At 60.5% G+C, this 17,025-nt stretch overlaps 1 protein-coding gene across 6 annotated transcripts in view; it reads right to left on the bottom strand.

The window, feature by feature from the left end:
* The window catches only part of LOC127464169 (class II histocompatibility antigen, B-L beta chain-like), a 72,757-nt gene extending 58,660 nt beyond the window's left edge, over positions 1-14,097 (bottom strand). Inside the window, exons 1-5 of one of the 6 annotated variants that reach the window (XM_051774368.1) lie at positions 13,562-14,097; positions 12,776-13,045; positions 12,169-12,450; positions 11,792-11,898; positions 1,242-1,421 (exon numbers count right to left, since the gene is read on the bottom strand). In XM_051774368.1, coding sequence (XP_051630328.1) covers positions 1,413-1,421; positions 11,792-11,898; positions 12,169-12,450; positions 12,776-13,045; positions 13,562-13,646 — 753 coding nt within the window. In that variant the 5' untranslated portion in view covers positions 13,647-14,097 and the 3' untranslated portion in view covers positions 1,242-1,412. Of the gene's footprint in view, positions 1-1,241; positions 1,422-1,535; positions 1,643-6,834; positions 7,019-7,123; positions 7,231-7,497; positions 7,780-8,406; positions 8,677-9,195; positions 9,395-11,579; positions 11,680-11,791; positions 11,899-12,168; positions 12,451-12,775; positions 13,046-13,561 lie in introns of those variants that run through there. The other 5 variants (XM_051774371.1, XM_051774369.1, XM_051774370.1 and 2 more) reach the window with 5 other exon arrangements.
* Between the last annotated feature and the right edge of the window lie 2,928 nt (positions 14,098-17,025).

The raw sequence follows: 17,025 nt of genomic DNA, 5'->3' as shown, positions 1-17,025 counted from the left end.
TTTCCAAAGTGCTCACCCATGCACAGGAGGGGTGCACTGACATAACCAAGGGGGTGGGATTGGGAACCCCTGACAGGGCAGTGCTGGCCACACCTCCCCGGGCAGGTGTGCTCAATGAGCTGTATAAAAGCAGACACGTTTTCCGTGTTGGGGGCCGGCTCTACACGAAGGACCAAGTTGCTTTTAGCGGGGCCGCCTGCTGGAGTGGGAGCCTGCCAGCCCCTCGGAACACGCAGCTGCTGCAGAGAGGCTTTAGAGGTGGTTAGAGTGGGTAAGACTCTCTTATAGGTGACACCTGGGTGAGTAGGGTGTTGTGCCTTCCTTTTAGGATCTTTTTGTTCACTTTTCTCCTCCCTAATCCCTTTCTCTTGAGTGCCTATGTTTTCACTGTTAGCCACCTTTGGTAATAAATAGTTACTTTCTTAAGTAGCAACGGTGTCTAGTTTTTCACCTTCCAGTATCTCTCGGACCTTTTCCCTCCCTGATACACCGCATGTGCCTAAACCACCTTTCTCCAGGATTTTGTAGTTCTGAGAGTGTCCAAACCCCCCTGTTCCCAGGATTTTTAAGGTCTGAGAATATCCAAACCCCCCTGTTCCCAGGATTTCTGCAGTCTAGGAGTGTCCAAATCCCTCTTTTGTGATGTTTCAGGGTCAGGGAGTGTCCAAACCCTCCTGTTGCCAGGATTTTTGAAGCCCCCCCACTTCTCCCCAGTCACCAGGAGTGCAGAGAACTGGGAAGCTTCACTGTGTGCGGGGAGCTGGGGCCGTGCTGGGGGTCCTGGTGGTGCTGGGAGCCCCCCCGGCTGCGGGCGAGGAGCTGTGGGGTGAGCGGGGGAATGGTGGGAAAGGGGGAAAATATGAGAAAAGAGGGGCTGATGTCCCACATCCTCCTTTTCCCCACCTTTCTGACCTCTCCCACCCCTTTCCCATCATTCCCCACTCCTCAGTCCCATCTCGTCCCCATCCACTTTTGGGGGGTACCACTCCCCTCCCACTGAATTTGGGATTCCCAGCACCTCTGTTACGGGGTTTACGTGGGTCCTGGCACCTCTTGGGGTGCGCTGGGTGCCCTGTTGGGGTGCAGATGCCCCCACAAAACCCCCCCAAGTACGGGGTGACATGTAGAGGACTCAGGGGGTTCCCCATTCCCGATCCATCCTGGGGCCGGTTCTGCCCCCCTCAAACTCTGCTCCCCCCGCGGTTTCCCCCTAAGTCACCGCCAGCCCCTTCTCCCCAGTGAGCAGGACTGCAGAGCACTGAGAAGCTTTACTGGGAACACTGGGAACAGCTGGGTGGGGTGAGAACAAAAGCAGGGAAGGGGGGGACAGGCGACCCCCCCAAATGAGCGCAGGGTTTGGGGGGTCCCGGCTGGGCCCGAGGCCACGGGGAGGGGCTGCGGCCGCCGGCGGCTCAGGAGCTCTGTGGGGAGAGAGAAGGGGGTGAGAGCAAAGGGGCTGGGGGGGCAGGGGGGGCCCAGAGGCTGTGGGAGAGCAAGGGGGGGGCCACGACCCCCATTTGGGGACCCCCCTTTACCTTCTCCCGCAGGTAGAAGCCGAGCCCCAGCGCCAGGAAGACCAAGCCCAAGACGAAGCCCCCGACCCCCACCAGGATCTTGCTGCGGACGGTGTCCGGTGGCATCTCTGGGGGGAGCCGGGGGGGTCAGCACCCCCAAAACCTCCTCCCACGCACCCCCCGGCACCCCACAGAGCCCGGCCCGCTCTCCCCCAGCCCACCCGGGGGTCCCTCCAACCTCCTGCCAGTCCCTTCCCAGCCCCTGCAGGGATCCCACTCAGCCCCTCCCGGCCCCTTTAGGACCCTCCAACCCCCTTCCCATCACCCCCAGCACCCCCCAAACTCCCTCCCAGTCGCCCCCAGTGTGCCCCCGGTGCTGGGGGGGCCGGGCCGTACCCCAGTGCCGGCTGAGGGGGTGCTCCAGGCTGACGTGCTCCACCTGGCAGCTGTAGGTGACCCCGCGCCGGGGGGGGATTTCCAGCAGCACCAGCACCTGGTAGGTCCAGTCCCCGTTGGGGACCACGTCGGTGGCCACCACGTGCTCCGGCAGCTCCTGCCCATCCTGGAACCACCTCACCTGCACCGGCGCAGGGTAGAAATCCATCACGGAGCAGAGCAGGCGGCCGGGGCCGGGCTGGGAGCTCGACAGCACCAGCGAGATGGACACGCTGGGGGGCACTGGCAGGGACGGGGGAGACACTGGGCTGAGCTGGGCGGCACTGGGAGGGAGGGCAGAGGGCTTGGAGGACATTGGTAGGGACTGGGACGGCAGTGGGAGGGACTGGGAACAGAGTGGAGGAGAAGGGGCTGGGCTGGGGGGGCACTGGGGAGAGAGTTGGGAGTGAAGTGAGAACGACTGGGAATGGACTGAGAGGGTTTGGGAATGGATCGAGAGGGTCTGGGAGTGGAGTGAGACGGACTGGGAGTGACTGGTCTGAACTGGGAAGGAAGCGATGGGGACTGGGAGGCTGAGTCGTGGTGAGGGAAGTCTTTGGTTTGGGTCTGCCTGGCAACTGGAGCGTCATCAGAGAGACGCGCTGGGATTGGCTGAGGGGCGGGAGCTCGGTGGCATCAACGCGTGGAGAGGCGGATGGGCACTGGGAGAGACTGGGATGGACTAGAATGGACTGGAATGGACTGGGGTTCACTAGGAGAAACTGGGATAAAGTGGGAGAGACTGGAGTGGACTGGGAGGAACTTGGGGGGGGCAAAATTCCACGTGGACGGGCCCAGGGAGGGCCCGAGGGGCTCCACGGTCATTCCCGGGGCAGGGGCCGAGGGGACACGCTCTGCCCCAGGCTCACCTCTGCGGTTCACAGTGAACGGGGTGAAACCCTCGTAGTTGTGCCGGCAGTACCAGTCCACTGTAGACCGTTTGGACTCCAGTTCTTCCTGGTCGCTGTTCCAATGCCTGGCCTGGATCTCCCCTCGCGGAGTGTCCCCCACATAGACCCCCACATCACTGTCGAAGTGCAGTTGCTGCTCCCTGTTGTAGATGAGCCTCCCCACGAACCTCACCCGCTCGGTGCCGTTGATGAAGTGACACTTGCTTATTATCAAATACTGGAACACCCCTGTGTGTGCAGGACACGGGTCAGGGGGTGCCCCGTCCCCCCCCATCATCCCCCAGCCCCCCACAGCAGGTTGGGAGCTCAGGGGGCCACCCCGGACCCCCCTTTCCCACCCCCCTCTGCCCCACGGACGCCCCAGTACCGGCTCTTGGGTGGGAGGAACCCCCCCATCAGCCCCCCGGGGATGGACAGGGGGGTTAGGGACCCCCTAATGTCGATCCGACCCCCCCCCGAGCCCCAGAGAACCGCTCCAGGGCTCAAGGGACACCCAGGGACCCCCAGGGCACCCCTCTGCCTGCTCTCCCACACCTCCTTGCCCCCCTCTCCCACCCTTTCCCACCGGCCCCTCAATCCCCACACCCCCCCAACCTCACTTTGGGGCTCCCACCCCCTCCCACTCACTCCAGGCCTACCCACCCCCCTCCCACTCACTTTTGGGGCTTCCACCCCCTCTTTTCTCCCCTCTTTCCCCCCTCCCCCCCCCCCCCCTTTCCCACCCCCCCGCTCACCCGACAGCTCCTCGCCCGCAGCCGGGGGGGCTCCCAGCACCACCAGCACCGCCAGCACGGCCCCAGCTCCCCGCACACGCTCCATGCCCAGCGCCGGACAGCTGCTGACAGCCCAAAACGAGCCGGGCGGCGCCGTTTTGGGGGGCTTTTTGGGCGCGCTCTGATTGGCTGAGGGCAAAGCCCGGCGACGGTTTGGGGCCGTGTTGGAGCCTGGTCTTCCCGGCGACTGATGAGTCATCAGCGCGGCGCGCTGGGATTGGGCGCGGGAGGCGTGGGCGCTTTGGGATTGGCTGAGGGCCGTTGGGGGCGTGTCCAAGCCCCGCTTTTCCAATATTTTGGGCTCTGGGAGTGATCCAACCCCCCCGTCCCTCTAATTTTTTTGGTCTAGACGAGCCAATATTCCCATGTTTTCAAGATTTTTGGGGTCTGATTGTTCCCAACCCCCCTGTTCCCGTGTTTTTTAGATGCTGATGTTGCCCAAACTGCTCTTTTATAAGATTTGAGGAACTGGGAGTGCCCAACCCCACGTTAGCACAAATTTAGGTGTCTAGGAGTAAATAACTCCCTCTTTTCCAGGATTTTTTGGTTCTGGGACATCCCAAACCCCCCTTTTCCTGGTTTATTGGGAGGCTGACATTGCCCAAACCCCCCTGTTCCCAGGATTTTCAGAGTCTGGGTGTGTCCAAACCACCTTTCTCCAGGATTTTACAGGTCTGGGAGTGCCCAAACCTCCCTGTTCACAGGAGTTTTAGGATCTGGAAGTGTCCTAACCCCTCTATTCCAATATTTTGGGGTCTGTAAGTGCCCCAAAAACCTTGTTCCTGTGACTTTTAGGGTCTAGGATAACCCATACTCCCATGTTCTCAAGACTTTTGTGGTCTCAGTGTTCCCAACCTGGCTGTTCCCACAATTTTGGGGGCCTGGTAGTGCCCAAACCTCTCTGTTTTTATAGTTTTTGGGGTCTGGCAGTACCTAAACCTCTCTTTCCAGGATTTATTGGGGCTGTGAGACCCCAAACACACATTGCTGGGTTATTGGGAGGCTGACATTGCCCAAATCCCCCTGTTCTAAGGAGTTTTAGGGTGTCAATGTTCCCTGCTCCCTTATTCTGGGGTTTTCTGGGGGCTGACGTGTCCTAAATCCCCCTGTTCTCAGGATTTTGAGGGTCTGGGTGTGTCCCAAAGCCCCTGTTCCCAGGATTTCTGTGCTCTGGGAGTGTCCAAACTCCTCTTTTTCAATATTTTGTGGTCTGGAAGTGCCCAAACCCACCCAGTTTCTGGGATTTTAAGGGTCTAGGAGAGCCCATACTCCTGTGTTCCCAAGATTTGTGGGGTCTGAATATTCTCAACCCCCCTGTTCCCGTGTTTTTTAGATGCTGATGGTGCCCAAACTGCTCTTTTATAAGATTTGAGGAGCTGGGAGTGCCCAACCCCCCCTATTCACTCAAATTTAGGGGTCTGGGAGTAAGTAACCCCCTCTTTTCCAGGATTTTGTGGTTCTGGGACAGCCCAAGCCCCCTGTTCCTGGTTTATTGGGAGGCTGACATTTCCCAAACCCCCCTGTTCCCAGGAGTTTCAGAGTCTGGGTGTGTCCAAACCAAATTTCTCCAGGATTTTACGGGTCCAGGAGTGCCCAAAACCCCCTGTTCCCAGGAGTTTTAGGGTCTGGGTGTGTCCTAACCCCTCTTTTCCAGTGTTTTGGGGTCTGGGAGTGCCCAAACCCCTCTGTTCCTTAAATTCTGTGGCTCTGGGGTTGCCCAAGCCCCCCTGTTCTCCCTATTTTTTGTGTCTAAGAGTACCTAAGCCCCATTTTTCAAGGATGTTTGGGGTCTGATAGAGCCTCAAACCCTGCTGTTCATGGGGCTATTAGGAGGCTTACATTGCCCAAACCCCATTTTCCTCGCATTTTGAGGGTCTGAAGGTGCCCAAACCCCCCTGTTCCCAGGATTTTGGAGGTCTGAGGGTACCCAAACACCCCCGTTCCCAGGATTTCTGTGCTCTGGAAGTGTCCAAGACCCTCTTTTCCATTATTTTGGGATCTGGGAGTGATCCAACCCCCTAGTTCATAGGTTTTTGGGGGGCTGACATGTTCTAACCCCCCCGTTTCCAAGATTTTTGTGCTCTTGATGTGCCCAAACCACATTTTCCCATGATTTTTAGGGTCTGGGAGAGCCCCAACCCCCCTGTTCCCGTGATTTTGGGGGTCTGGGAGTGCCCAACCACCTTGTTCCCAGGATTTTTACTGTCTGGGAGTGCCCAAACCCCATTTTTCCTTGAATCTGGGGGTCTGGGAGTGCCCCAACCCCTGTGTTCCTGGGTTTTTAGGGCGCTGACATGTCCAAATCCCCCTTTTCCCAGGATTTTTTGCCTCTGGATGTGCCCAAACCATCTTTTTCCAAGATTTTGGGAGTCTGGGAATGCCCCAAGCCCCCTGTTCCCAGGATTTTTGGGCTCTAGATGTGCCCACTCCCCCCCCATTCCATGATTTTTGGGGGTCTTGGAGTACTCAAACCCCCTTTTCCCAAAATATTTTGTACTCTGGGAGTGCCCAAACCCCCCTGTTCCCGGGATTTTAAGCATCTAGCAGGGTTCACACCCCCATGTTCCCAAATTTTTTAGGGTCTGAATGTTCCCAAACCCCCCCGTCCCTTGGTTTTTGGGGGGAGGGGGGGGGGGGGGGGCTGGGAATGTCCAAAACCCCCGTTCCGAGGATTTTTAGGCTCCGGATGTGTCCAAACCCGTCTTGTCCAGGATTTTGGGGGTCTGGGAGTGCCCCCGTTGACCAAAAAACGAGCTCAGGGCGGTCTCTGATTGGCTGAGTCCGATCGGGGCTCAGTTCGGGACTCGTCTACCCGGCAACTGATGACGCAAAAACAGCGCTCTCTCCCATTGGCTACTGCTGCTTCTGACCCCGCCCGGGCCTTGGGGGGTCCGAGGTGGGGTTTGGGGGTTCCGGATTGTTGGGGATGGGGTTTGGGGTGCCCTGGATACGTTGGAATGAGGTTTTGGGTGGTCACGGGTGCCCAATAACCCCCCTGTTCCCGGGATTTTGGGATCCTGGGAGTGCCCAAACCCCCCCTGTTCCCAGGAGTTTTAGGGTCTGGGAGTACCCAAAACCCTCTTTTTCAATGTTTTGGCCTCAAAACAATGTGCCCAAATCACCTTTCTCAATGATTTTTAATGTCTGGCACTGCCCAAAAATGCCGTTCACAGGATTCTTGGAGCCCCCCCACTTCTCCCCAACAACCAGGACTGCAGAGCACTGAGAAGCTTTACTGGGAACACTGGGAACAGCTGGGTGGGGTGAGAACAAAAGCAGGGAAGGGGGGGACAGGCGACCCCCCCAAATGAGGGCAGGGTTTGGGGGGTCCCGGCTGGGCCCGAGGCCACGGGGAGGGGCTGCGGCCGCCGGCGGCTCAGGAGCTCTGTGGGGAGAGAAAAGGGGGTGAGAGAGGGCTGGGGAGGCAGGGGGAGCACAGAGACTGTGGGAGACCAATAAGGGGCCACGACACCCGGGGACCCCCCTTTACCTTCTCCCGCAGGTAGAAGCCGAGCCCCAGCACCAGGAAGACCAAGCCCAAGACAAAGCCCCCGACCCCCACCAGGATCTTGCTGCGGACGGTGTCCGGTGGCATCTCTGGGGGGAGCCGGGGGGGTCAGCACCCCCAAAACCTCCTCCCACGCACCCCCCGGCACCCCACAGAGCCCGGCCCGCTCTCCCCCAGCCCACCCGGGGGTCCCTCCAGCCTCCTGCCAGTCCCTTCCCAGCCCCTGCAGGGATCCCACCCAGCCCCTCCCAGCCCCTTTAGGACCCTCCCACCCCCCTCCCATCACCCCCAGCACCCCCCAAACTCCCTCCCAGTCGCCCCCTTGCCCTCCCGGTGCTGGGGGGGCCGGGCCGTACCCCAGTGCCGGCTGAGGGGGTGCTCCAGGCTGACGTGCTCCACCTGGCAGCTGTAGGTGACCCCGCGCCGGGGGGGGATTTCCAGCAGCACCAGCACCTGGTAGGTCCAGTCCCCGTTGGGGACCACGTCGGTGGCCACCACGTGCTCCGGCAGCTCCTGCCCATCCTGGAACCACCTCACCTGCACCGGCGCAGGGTAGAAATCCATCACGGAGCAGAGCAGGCGGCCGGGGCCGGGCTGGGAGCTCGACGGCACCAGCGAGATGGACACGCTGGGGGGCACTGGCAGGGACGGGGGAGACACTGGGCTGAGCTGGGAGGCACTGGGAGAGAGGGCAGAGGGCTTGGAGGGTTTTGGGAGGGACTGGAATGGCAGTGTGAGGGACTGGGATGGCAGTGGGAGGGACTGGGAATAGAGTGGGGGAGAAGGGGCTTGGCTGGGGGGGCACTGGGGAGAGAGTTGGGAGATGTGGGAGTGAAGTGAGAACGACTGGGAGTGGAGTGAGAGGGTCTGGGAATGGATCGAGAGGGTCTGGGATTTGAGTGAGAGGGACTCGGATTGACTGGGATGGACTGGGAGTGACTGGTCTGGACTGGGAAGGAAGCGAGCGGGACTGGGAGGCTGAGTCCTGGTGAGGGAACTCTTTGGTTTGGGTCTGCCTGGCAACTGGAGCGTCATCAGAGAGACGCGCTGGGATTGGCTGATGGGCGGGAGCTCGGTGGCCCCAGCGGGGCGGAGACGCGGGGGGGCACTGGGAGAGACTGGGATGGACTGGAAGGAACTGGGAGGGGGCAAAAGGCCACGAGGGAGGGCTGAGGGGTCTAGGGTGATTCCCAGAGAGGGTCTGAGGGGCTCCAGGGTCATTCCCGGGGCAGGGGCCGAGGGGACCCACTCTGCCACACACTCACCTCTCCTCTCCTCGCTGAACGGGGTGATCCCCTCGTAGTTGTGCCGGCAGTACCTGTCCACCATAGACCGTTTGTACTCCAGCCATTCCAGTTGGCTGTTCCAGTTCCTGGCCTGGATCTCCCCAAACGGGGTGTCCCCCACAAAGACCCCCACATCGCTGTCGAAGTGCGCTTGCTGCTCCCGGTTGTAGATGAGCTTCTCGAAAAACCTCACCCGCTCGGTGCCGTTGATGAAGTGGCACTCCTCCTTTCCCTTGTGCGGGAACACCCCTGTGTGTGCAGGACACGGGTCAGGGGGTGCCCCGTCCTCCCACCATCTTCCTCCAGCCCCCCACAGCAGGGTGGGAGCTCAGGGGGCCACCCCGGACCCCCCTTTCCTACCCCCCTCTGCCCCACGGACGCCCCAGCACCAGCTCATGGCTGGGGGGAACCCCCCCATCAGCCCCCCGGGGATGGACAGGGGGGTTGGGGAACCCCCCACTGCGGATCCGACACCCCCCAGAGCCCCAGGGAACCGCTCCGGGGCTCAAGGGACACCCAGGGACACCCAGGGCACCCCTCTGCCTGCTCTCCCACACCCTCTTGTCCCCCTCTCCCACCCCTTTCCCAACATCCCCACAGTCCCCAGACCCCCCGCCCTCACTTTAGGGCTCTCACCCCCCTCCCACTCACTCCGGGCCTTCCGCCCCCCCATCGCACTGATATTTTTGGGGCTCCCAACCCCTCTTTTCTCTCTTTTTTCCTCCCCTTTATCACCCGAACCCCCTGCCCGCCCCCCCCCCCGCTCACCCGAGAGCTCCTCGCCCGCAGCCGGGGGGGCTCCCAGCACCACCAGCACCGCCAGCACGGCCCCAGCTCCCCGCACACGCTCCATGCCCAGCGCCGGACAGCTGCTGACAGCCCAAAACCAGCCGGGCGGCGCCGTTTTGGGGGGTTTGGGGAGCGCTGGGCTTGGCTGAGGGCAAAGTCCGGGAACCGTTTGGGGCCGTGTTGGAGCCTGGTCTTCCCGGCGACTGATGAGTCATCAGCGCGGCGCGCTGGGATTGAGCGCGGGCGGCGTGGGCGCTTCGGGATTGGCTGAGGGCCGTTTGGATCGGGGGGGTCCCGAATGGGCCCGAGGCCACGGGGAGGGGCTGGGGGGGCCGGGGGGGAGAGAAAAGGGGGGAGAGAAAAGGTGTGGGGGGGCAGGGGGGCCAGGGGTGGCTCACACTCCGTGGGCAGGAGGGGATTTCTGTCCTGGCACTTTTGGTCCCGGAGGGATCTTCGTCCCTCTTGGATTTTGGGAGTTGCACGGCCCCGTTTGAGCACCCCCGGCGACCCCCAGGGACTGTCCAGAGACCCCCGGAGCTGTGACCAGTGATACCAGTGACAGGGACCAGTGACACCAGTGAGAACAGTGGGACCAGTGGGACCAGTGACACCAGTGGGACCAACGACACCAGTGACACCAGTGACAGGGACCAGTGGGATCAGTTACAGACACACCAGTGATACCAGTGCCACCAGTGCCACCAGTGACACCAGTGGGACCAGTGACACCAGTGACACCAGTGACACCAGTAGGACCAGTGCCACCAATAACAGGGACCAGTGACACCAGTGACACCAGTAACACCAGTAGGACCAGTGCCACCAATAACAGGGACCAGTGACACCAGTGGGACCAGTGACACCAGTGGGATCAGTTACAGGGACCAGTGACACCAGTGGGACCAGTGACACCAGTGACAGGGACCAGTGCCATCAGTCCCTCCAGTGCCTCCCAGTCTCTCCCAGTTCCCTCCCAGTGCCTTTCCAGGACCCCCCAACCCCCCCTCCTCAAAAAGTTGGGGTCTGGCAGTTCCCAAACCTCTCTTTCCAGGATTTATTGAGGCTGGGAGACCCCAAACACACATTTCTGGGTTACTGGGAGGCTGACATTGCCCAAATCCCCCTGTTCTGAGGAGTTTTAGGGTGTCCATGTTCCCAACCCCCCTATTCTGGTGTTTTTGAGGGGCTGACGTGTCCCAAACTCCCCTGTTCCCAGGATTTCTGTAGTCTGGGAGTTTCCAAGCCCCTCTTTTTCAATATTTTGTGGTCTGGAAGTGCCCAAACCCACCCAGTTTCTGGGATTTTAAGGGTCTAGGAGAGCCCATACTCCTGTGTTCCCAAGATTTGTGGGGTCTGAATATTCTCAACCGCCTTGTTCCTGTGTTTTTTTTAGATGCTGATGTTGCCCAAACTGCTCTTTTATAAGATTTGAGGAACTGGGAGTGCCCAACCCACCCCGTTCACACAAATTTAGGGGTCTGGGAGTAAATAACACCCTCTTTTCTAGGATTTGGTGGTTCTGGGACATCCCAACCCCTCTTGTTCCTAGTTTATTGGGAGGGTGACATTGCCCAAACCCCCCTGTTCCCAGGAGTTTTGGACTCGGGGTGTGTCCAAACCACCTTTCCCCAGGATTTCATGGGTCTGGGAGTGCCCAAACACACCAGTTCTCAAGACTTTTAATATCTGGGATGCCCAAACCCCCCTGTTTCCAGGATTTCTAGGAGGATGGGAGTGTCCAAGCTAGTCTTTTCCAATATTTTGGGCTCTGGGAGTGCCCCAACCCACCCAGTTTCTGCAATTTTAAGGGTCTATGAGAGCCCATACCCCCGTGTTTCCAAGAATTTTGAGATCTGAATGTTCCCAGCTCCCCTGTTCCCATGTTTTTCAGACACTGATGGTGTCCGAACCCCTCTTTTCTAAGATTTGAGGGTCTGGGAGTGCCCAAAGCCCCCTGTTCTTGCAGTTTCCATGGTATGGAAGTACCTAAAGCTCTCTTTTCTAGGATTTTTTGGAGCTGAGAAAGCCCAAACAACCTGTTCATGGGGTTTGGAGAGGATGACATTTGTGCAGACCCCCCTTTCCCCTGGACTTCTGGAGTCTGAGTGTCAAAGCCCCTATTTTCCAGTACTTTGGGGACTGGGAGTGCCCCAACCCACCTGATAACAGGATGTCTTGGGTCTGGGAGTGCCCAAAGCACCTTTTCCCAACATTTTGTTGGTCTGGTAGTGCCCAAACGCCCCGTTCCCAGGATTTTCAGAGCCCCACCACTTCTCCCCAACAACCAGGACTGCAGAGCACTGAGAAGCTTTACTGGGAACACTGGGAACAGCTGGGTGGGATGTGAACAAAAGCATGGAAGGGGGGGACAGGCGACCCCCCCAAATGAGCGCAGGGTTTGGGGGGTCCCGGCTGGGCCCGAGGCCACGGGGAGGGGCTGCGGCCGCCGGCGGCTCAGGAGCTCTGTGGGGAGAGAAAAGGGGGTGAGAGCAAAGGGGCTGGGGGGGCAGGGGGGGCCAGAGGCTGTGGGAGAGCAAGGGGGGAACACGACCCCCATTTGGGGACCCCCCTTTACCTTCTCCCGCAGGTAGAAGCCGAGCCCCAGCGCCAGGAAGACCAAGCCCAAGACGAAGCCCCCGACCCCCACCAGGATCTTGCTGCGGACGGTGTCCGGTGGCATCTCTGGGGGGAGCCGGGGGGGTCAGCACCCCCAAAACCTCCTCCCACGCACCCCCCGGCACCCTACAGAGCCCGGCCCGCTCTCCCCCAGCCCACCCGGGGGTCCCTCCAACCTCCTGCCAGTCCCTTCCCAGCCCCTGCAGGGATCCCACCCAGCCCCTTTAGGCCCCTTGAGGACCCTCCCACCCCCGCTCCCATCACCCCCAGCACCCACCAAACTCCCTCCCAGTCGCCCCCAGTTGCCCCCCCGGTGCTGGGGGGGCCGGGCTGTACCCCAGTGCCGGCTGAGGGGGTGCTCCAGGCTGACGTGCTCCACCTGGCAGCTGTAGGTGACCCCGTGCCGGGGGGGGATTTCCAGCAGCACCAGCACCTGGTAGGTCCAGTCCCCGTTGGGGACCACGTCGGTGGCCACCACGTGCTCCGGCAGCTCCTGCCCATCCTGGAACCACCTCACCTGCACTGGCGCAGGGTAGAAATCCATCACGGAGCAGAGCAGGCGGCCGGGGCCGGGCTGGGAGCTCGACGGCACCAGCGAGATGGACACGCTGGGGGGCACTGGGAGTGACGGGGAGACACTGGGCTGAGCTGGGGGGCACTGGGAGGGAGGGCGGAGGGCTTGGAGGACATTGGCAGGGATTGGGATGGCACTGGGAGGGACTGGGATGGACTTTGAAAAACTGGAATGCACTAGGAGAGAGTAGGGGGCATTGGAAGGACTGGGAGAGACTGGAAAGAACTGGGAAGAACTGGAAGGGCCAAAGGCCACGGGATGGACACAGGGAGGGCTGAGGGGTCTGGGGTGATTCCCAGGGACGGTTTGAGGGGCTCCAGGGTCATTCCGGGGCAGGGGACGAGGGGACCCGCTCTGCCCCACACTCACCTCTGCGGTTCACAGTGAACGGGGTGAACACCTCGTAGTTGTGACGGCAGAACACGTCAACCATAGACCGTATGAGTTCCAGCTCTTCTGGTTCACGGTTCCATTGTTTGGCCAGGCTCTCCCCATATGGGGTGTCCCCCACATAGACCCCCAAATCGCTGTCGAAGTGCAGGAGCTGCTCCTGGTTGTAGATGTGCCTCTGCACGAGCCTCACCCGCTCGGTGCCATTGATGAAGTGACACTCAGACTTTCCTAGAAACTGGAACACCCCTGTGTGTGCAGGACACGGGTCAGGGGCTGCCCCATCCCCCCCATCATCCCCCAGCTCCCTACAGCAGGCTGGGAGCTCAGGGGGCCACCTCGGACCCCCCTTTCCCACCCATCTCTGCCCCACGGACACCCCGGCACCGGCTCTTGGCTGGGGGGGAACCCCCCCATCAGTCTCCCCGGGGATGGACAGGGGGGTTGGGGACCCCCCCACTGCCGATCCGACCCCCCCAGAGCCCCAGGGACCCGCTCCAGGGCTCAAGGGACACCCAGGGACCCCCAGGGCACCCCTCTGCCTGCTCTCCCACACCCCCTTGCCCCCCTCTCCCACCCCTTTCCCACCGGCCCCACAATCCCCAGATCCCCCCGCCCTCACTTTGGGGCTCCCACCCCCCTCCCACTCACTCCGGGCCTTCCGCCCCCCCATCGCACTGATATTTTTGGGGCTCCCAACCCCTCTTTTCTCCCTTTTTTCCTCCCCTTTCCCACCCGAACCCCCTGCCCGCCCCCCCCGCTCACCCGACAGCTCCTCGCCCGCAGCCGGGGGGGCTCCCAGCACCACCAGCACCGCCAGCACGGCCCCAGCTCCCCGCACACGCTCCATGCCCAGCGCCGGACAGCTGCTGACAGCCCCAAACCAGCCGGGCGGCGCCGTTTTGGGGGGTTTGGGGCGCGCTGGGCTTGGCTGAGGGCGCAGTTGGGGCCCTTTTTTCGAGGCGTCTTCCCGGCGACTGATGAGTCATCAGCGCGGCGCGCTGGGATTGGGCGCGGGCGGCGTGGGCGCTTTGGGATTGGCTGAGGGCCGTTGGGGGCCCCCGCGGCAGCCCCGGGGCTGGGGGGTTCGGGGGGTCCGTGGGCTGCGGGGGAGGGGGGAGCTCAGGGCCCACCAAAAATGCCCAGCCAGGGCTCCCGGAGCTCCCACGGGTCCCCAAAATGAGTTGAGGGCGTTCTCTGACTGGCTGAGCTCGGGGAGGGCTCCGTTCCGGACGGGTCTGCCCGGCAGCTGATGACGCACCAACAGCGCTCGCTCCCATTGGCTGCTGCTGCTGACCCTGCCCGGGTTTTGGGGGGTCCAAGGTGGGTTCTGGGAGTTCCCGGATTCCTGGGGTTGGCGTTTGGGTTGGCCTGGGTACGTGGGGATGAGGTTCTGGGTGGCCCCGAGTGCCCAATAATTTCCAGTTCCTGGGATTCTGGGGGTGTGACGCTTTCCAAATCCCACTCTGCCTGGGACTTTTAGGGTGTGGGAGTGTCCAGTCCCCTCTTTTCCAATATTTTGGGCTCTGGATGTGCCCAAGCCAACTTTCTCGGGGATTTTTAGGGTCTGGGAGTGCCCCAACCCCCTATTCCCATGTGTTTCATGGTCTAGGAGTGTCCAAACCCCTCTTTTCCAATATTTTGGGGTCAGGGAGTGCCCCAACCACGATGTTCCTGTAACTTCTGGGATCTAGGAGAGCCCCCATGTTCCCAAGATTTCTGGGGTCTGAATGTCCCCAAAAGCCCTGTTCAAAGGATTTTGTGGGTCTGGAAGTGCCCAAACCCCCCATTCCTGGGATTTTCAGAACCCCCTCACTGCCCCCCCAAAAACCGGGACTGCAGAGAACTGGGAAGCTTTACTGGGAGCACTGGGAGCAGCCGGCTGGGGTGTGAACAAAAGCAGGGCCGGGGGGGACACACGACCCCCCCCAAAGTGCAGGTGGGGCTGGACTGGGGGGTCCCGGCTGAGCCCGAGGCCACGGGGAGGGGCTGCGGCCGCCGGCGGCTCAGGAGCTCTGTGGGGAGAGAAAAGGGGGTGAGAGCGGGGTGGGGGGACAGGGGGGACACCGGGATACACCGAGACCTGGACTGGAGCCAGCAGGACCAGAACTGGGGCAACTGGGATCATACTGGGAGCAACTGGGAGCATGTTGGGGGCAACTGGGATATACTGGGAGTGTTTGAAAGTGAGTGGAACCATAATAGGGGTGAATTGGAATAACTGGAACCACGCTGGGGGCAACTGGGATCATCCTGGGAGAAACTGGGAGCAACTGGGACCATGCTGGGGAGTACTGGGATCATACTTGGATCACAGTTGGAGAGCTTGGTCCATGCTAGGAGAAATTGGGGACACAGTGAGTGTGACTGGGGTCATACTGGGAGTGACTGGGAACAAACTGGATTCGTACTGGAAGTGTCTGCAAGTTACTGGGATTGTACTGAGGGTGACTGGACTCGTAGTGGGATCATACTGGGAGCAACTGGGACCACCTTGGGGGCAACTGGGATCCAACTGGGAGTGACTGGGATCCTAGTGGGAGTGACCAGGACCATACTGGAACCATCCTGGGAGTGACTGTAAGTGACTGGGATCATACTGGGAGTGACTGCAAGTATTCAGGGGGGAACTGGGAACCAGTGGGGCCATACTGGAAGCCAACTGGGGACATACTTGGAGCAACTGGGATCATCCTGGAAGAAAGTGGGAGTGACTGGGAGTGACAGGGTGCATTCTGGAGGCAACTGGCATGGACTGGGAGTGACTGGGATTGTACTGATGGGAACTGGAAGCATCCTGGGGCAAGTGGAAGTAACTGGGTATGAGTGTGAGCATGCTGAGGGCAACTGGGATCTACTGGGAGAGTCTGCAACCATCGTGGGGGTGACTGGGAGCACACTGGGAGTGACTTGGACCATGTGGGGGGCAACTGGGAGCAACTGGGAGTGACTGGATCTACAGTGGGGCAACTGGGATTGGCTGGGACCATGCTGGGGGAAGACTGGGATCACACTTGGATTGACTGGATCTGTGCTGGAGGCAACTGGGAGCAGCTTGGCCCATGCTGGGGACAACTGGGCCCACAGTGAGGGTGACTGGGGTCATACTGGGAATGACTGGGAGCATTCTGAGGTCAGTTGGGACCATGTTGGTGCAACTGGGATAGACTGGGAGCAAGTGGGATCACGCTGGAGGTTCCTGGGATCATACTGGGAGCGACTGGGACCACACTAGGAGTGACTGGGAGTGACTGGATCTACAATGGGACAACTGGGATTGACTGGGACCATGCTGGGGGAAGACTGGCATCACACTTGGATTGACTGGATCTGTGCTGGAGGCAACTGGGAGCAACTTGGCCCATGCTGGGGACAACTGTGATTGTACTGGGATAATACTGGGATATTACTGGGATTCAGACTGGGATCAGACTGAGATCAGACAGGGATCATACTGAAAGCAACTGGGTCTCTGCCCAGGGCAACTGGGAGCAACTGGGATCACAGTGGAAAAACTGGGAGCAACTAGGACCACACTGGGAGTGACTGGGAGTGGCTGTGAGCAACTGGGATCACGCTGGAAGCTACTGGGAGCAAGTGGGAGTGAGTGGGACCACATTGGCTGCAACTGGGATATACTGGGAGAGACCAGGAGGGACTGGGATCATACTGAGACTGACTGGGATCATAATGGGAGTGACTGGGAGTGCAAGGGATCATCCTGGGAGCAACTGGAACCACAGTCAGTGACTGGGAGGAACTGGGACCCTGCTGGGGGCAAATGGCTTTATCCTGGGAGTGCCAGGGCATGTCTGGGTTCATCCTGGGTGTGAGTGCCACCATCTGGGGTGTCACTGGGAGCTACTGGGATGGTCCTGGGAGGGACTGGGAGGGAGTGGAACTCTAGTGGGGTGACTGGGAGTGACAGGGATGATACTGGGAGTGACTGAAACACAGTAGGGGTGAATGGGGGCTACTGGAACCACGCTGGGGGCAACTGGGATCATCCTGGGATCATACTGGGAGTGACTGCAATAATACTGGGAGTATGTGAGAGTGACTGCAACCATACTGGGGATGACTGGGATCAAACTGGATTCGTACTGCAAGTTCCCGGGATCATGCTAGGAGTGACTGGACTCATAGTGGGATCATACTGGGAGCAACTGGGACCATGCCGGGGCAAAAGGCCTCCTCCAGGCAGTGACTGAAAGTGCCTGGGGCCATAC

Source organism: Manacus candei, unplaced genomic scaffold (assembly GCF_025592945.1).
Source record: "Manacus candei isolate 608988 ecotype Guabito, Panama unplaced genomic scaffold, ASM2559294v1 h1tg000197l, whole genome shotgun sequence".
Lineage (NCBI taxonomy): Eukaryota > Metazoa > Chordata > Aves > Passeriformes > Pipridae > Manacus > Manacus candei.
This window is presented reverse-complemented; position numbering and strand designations above follow the sequence as displayed.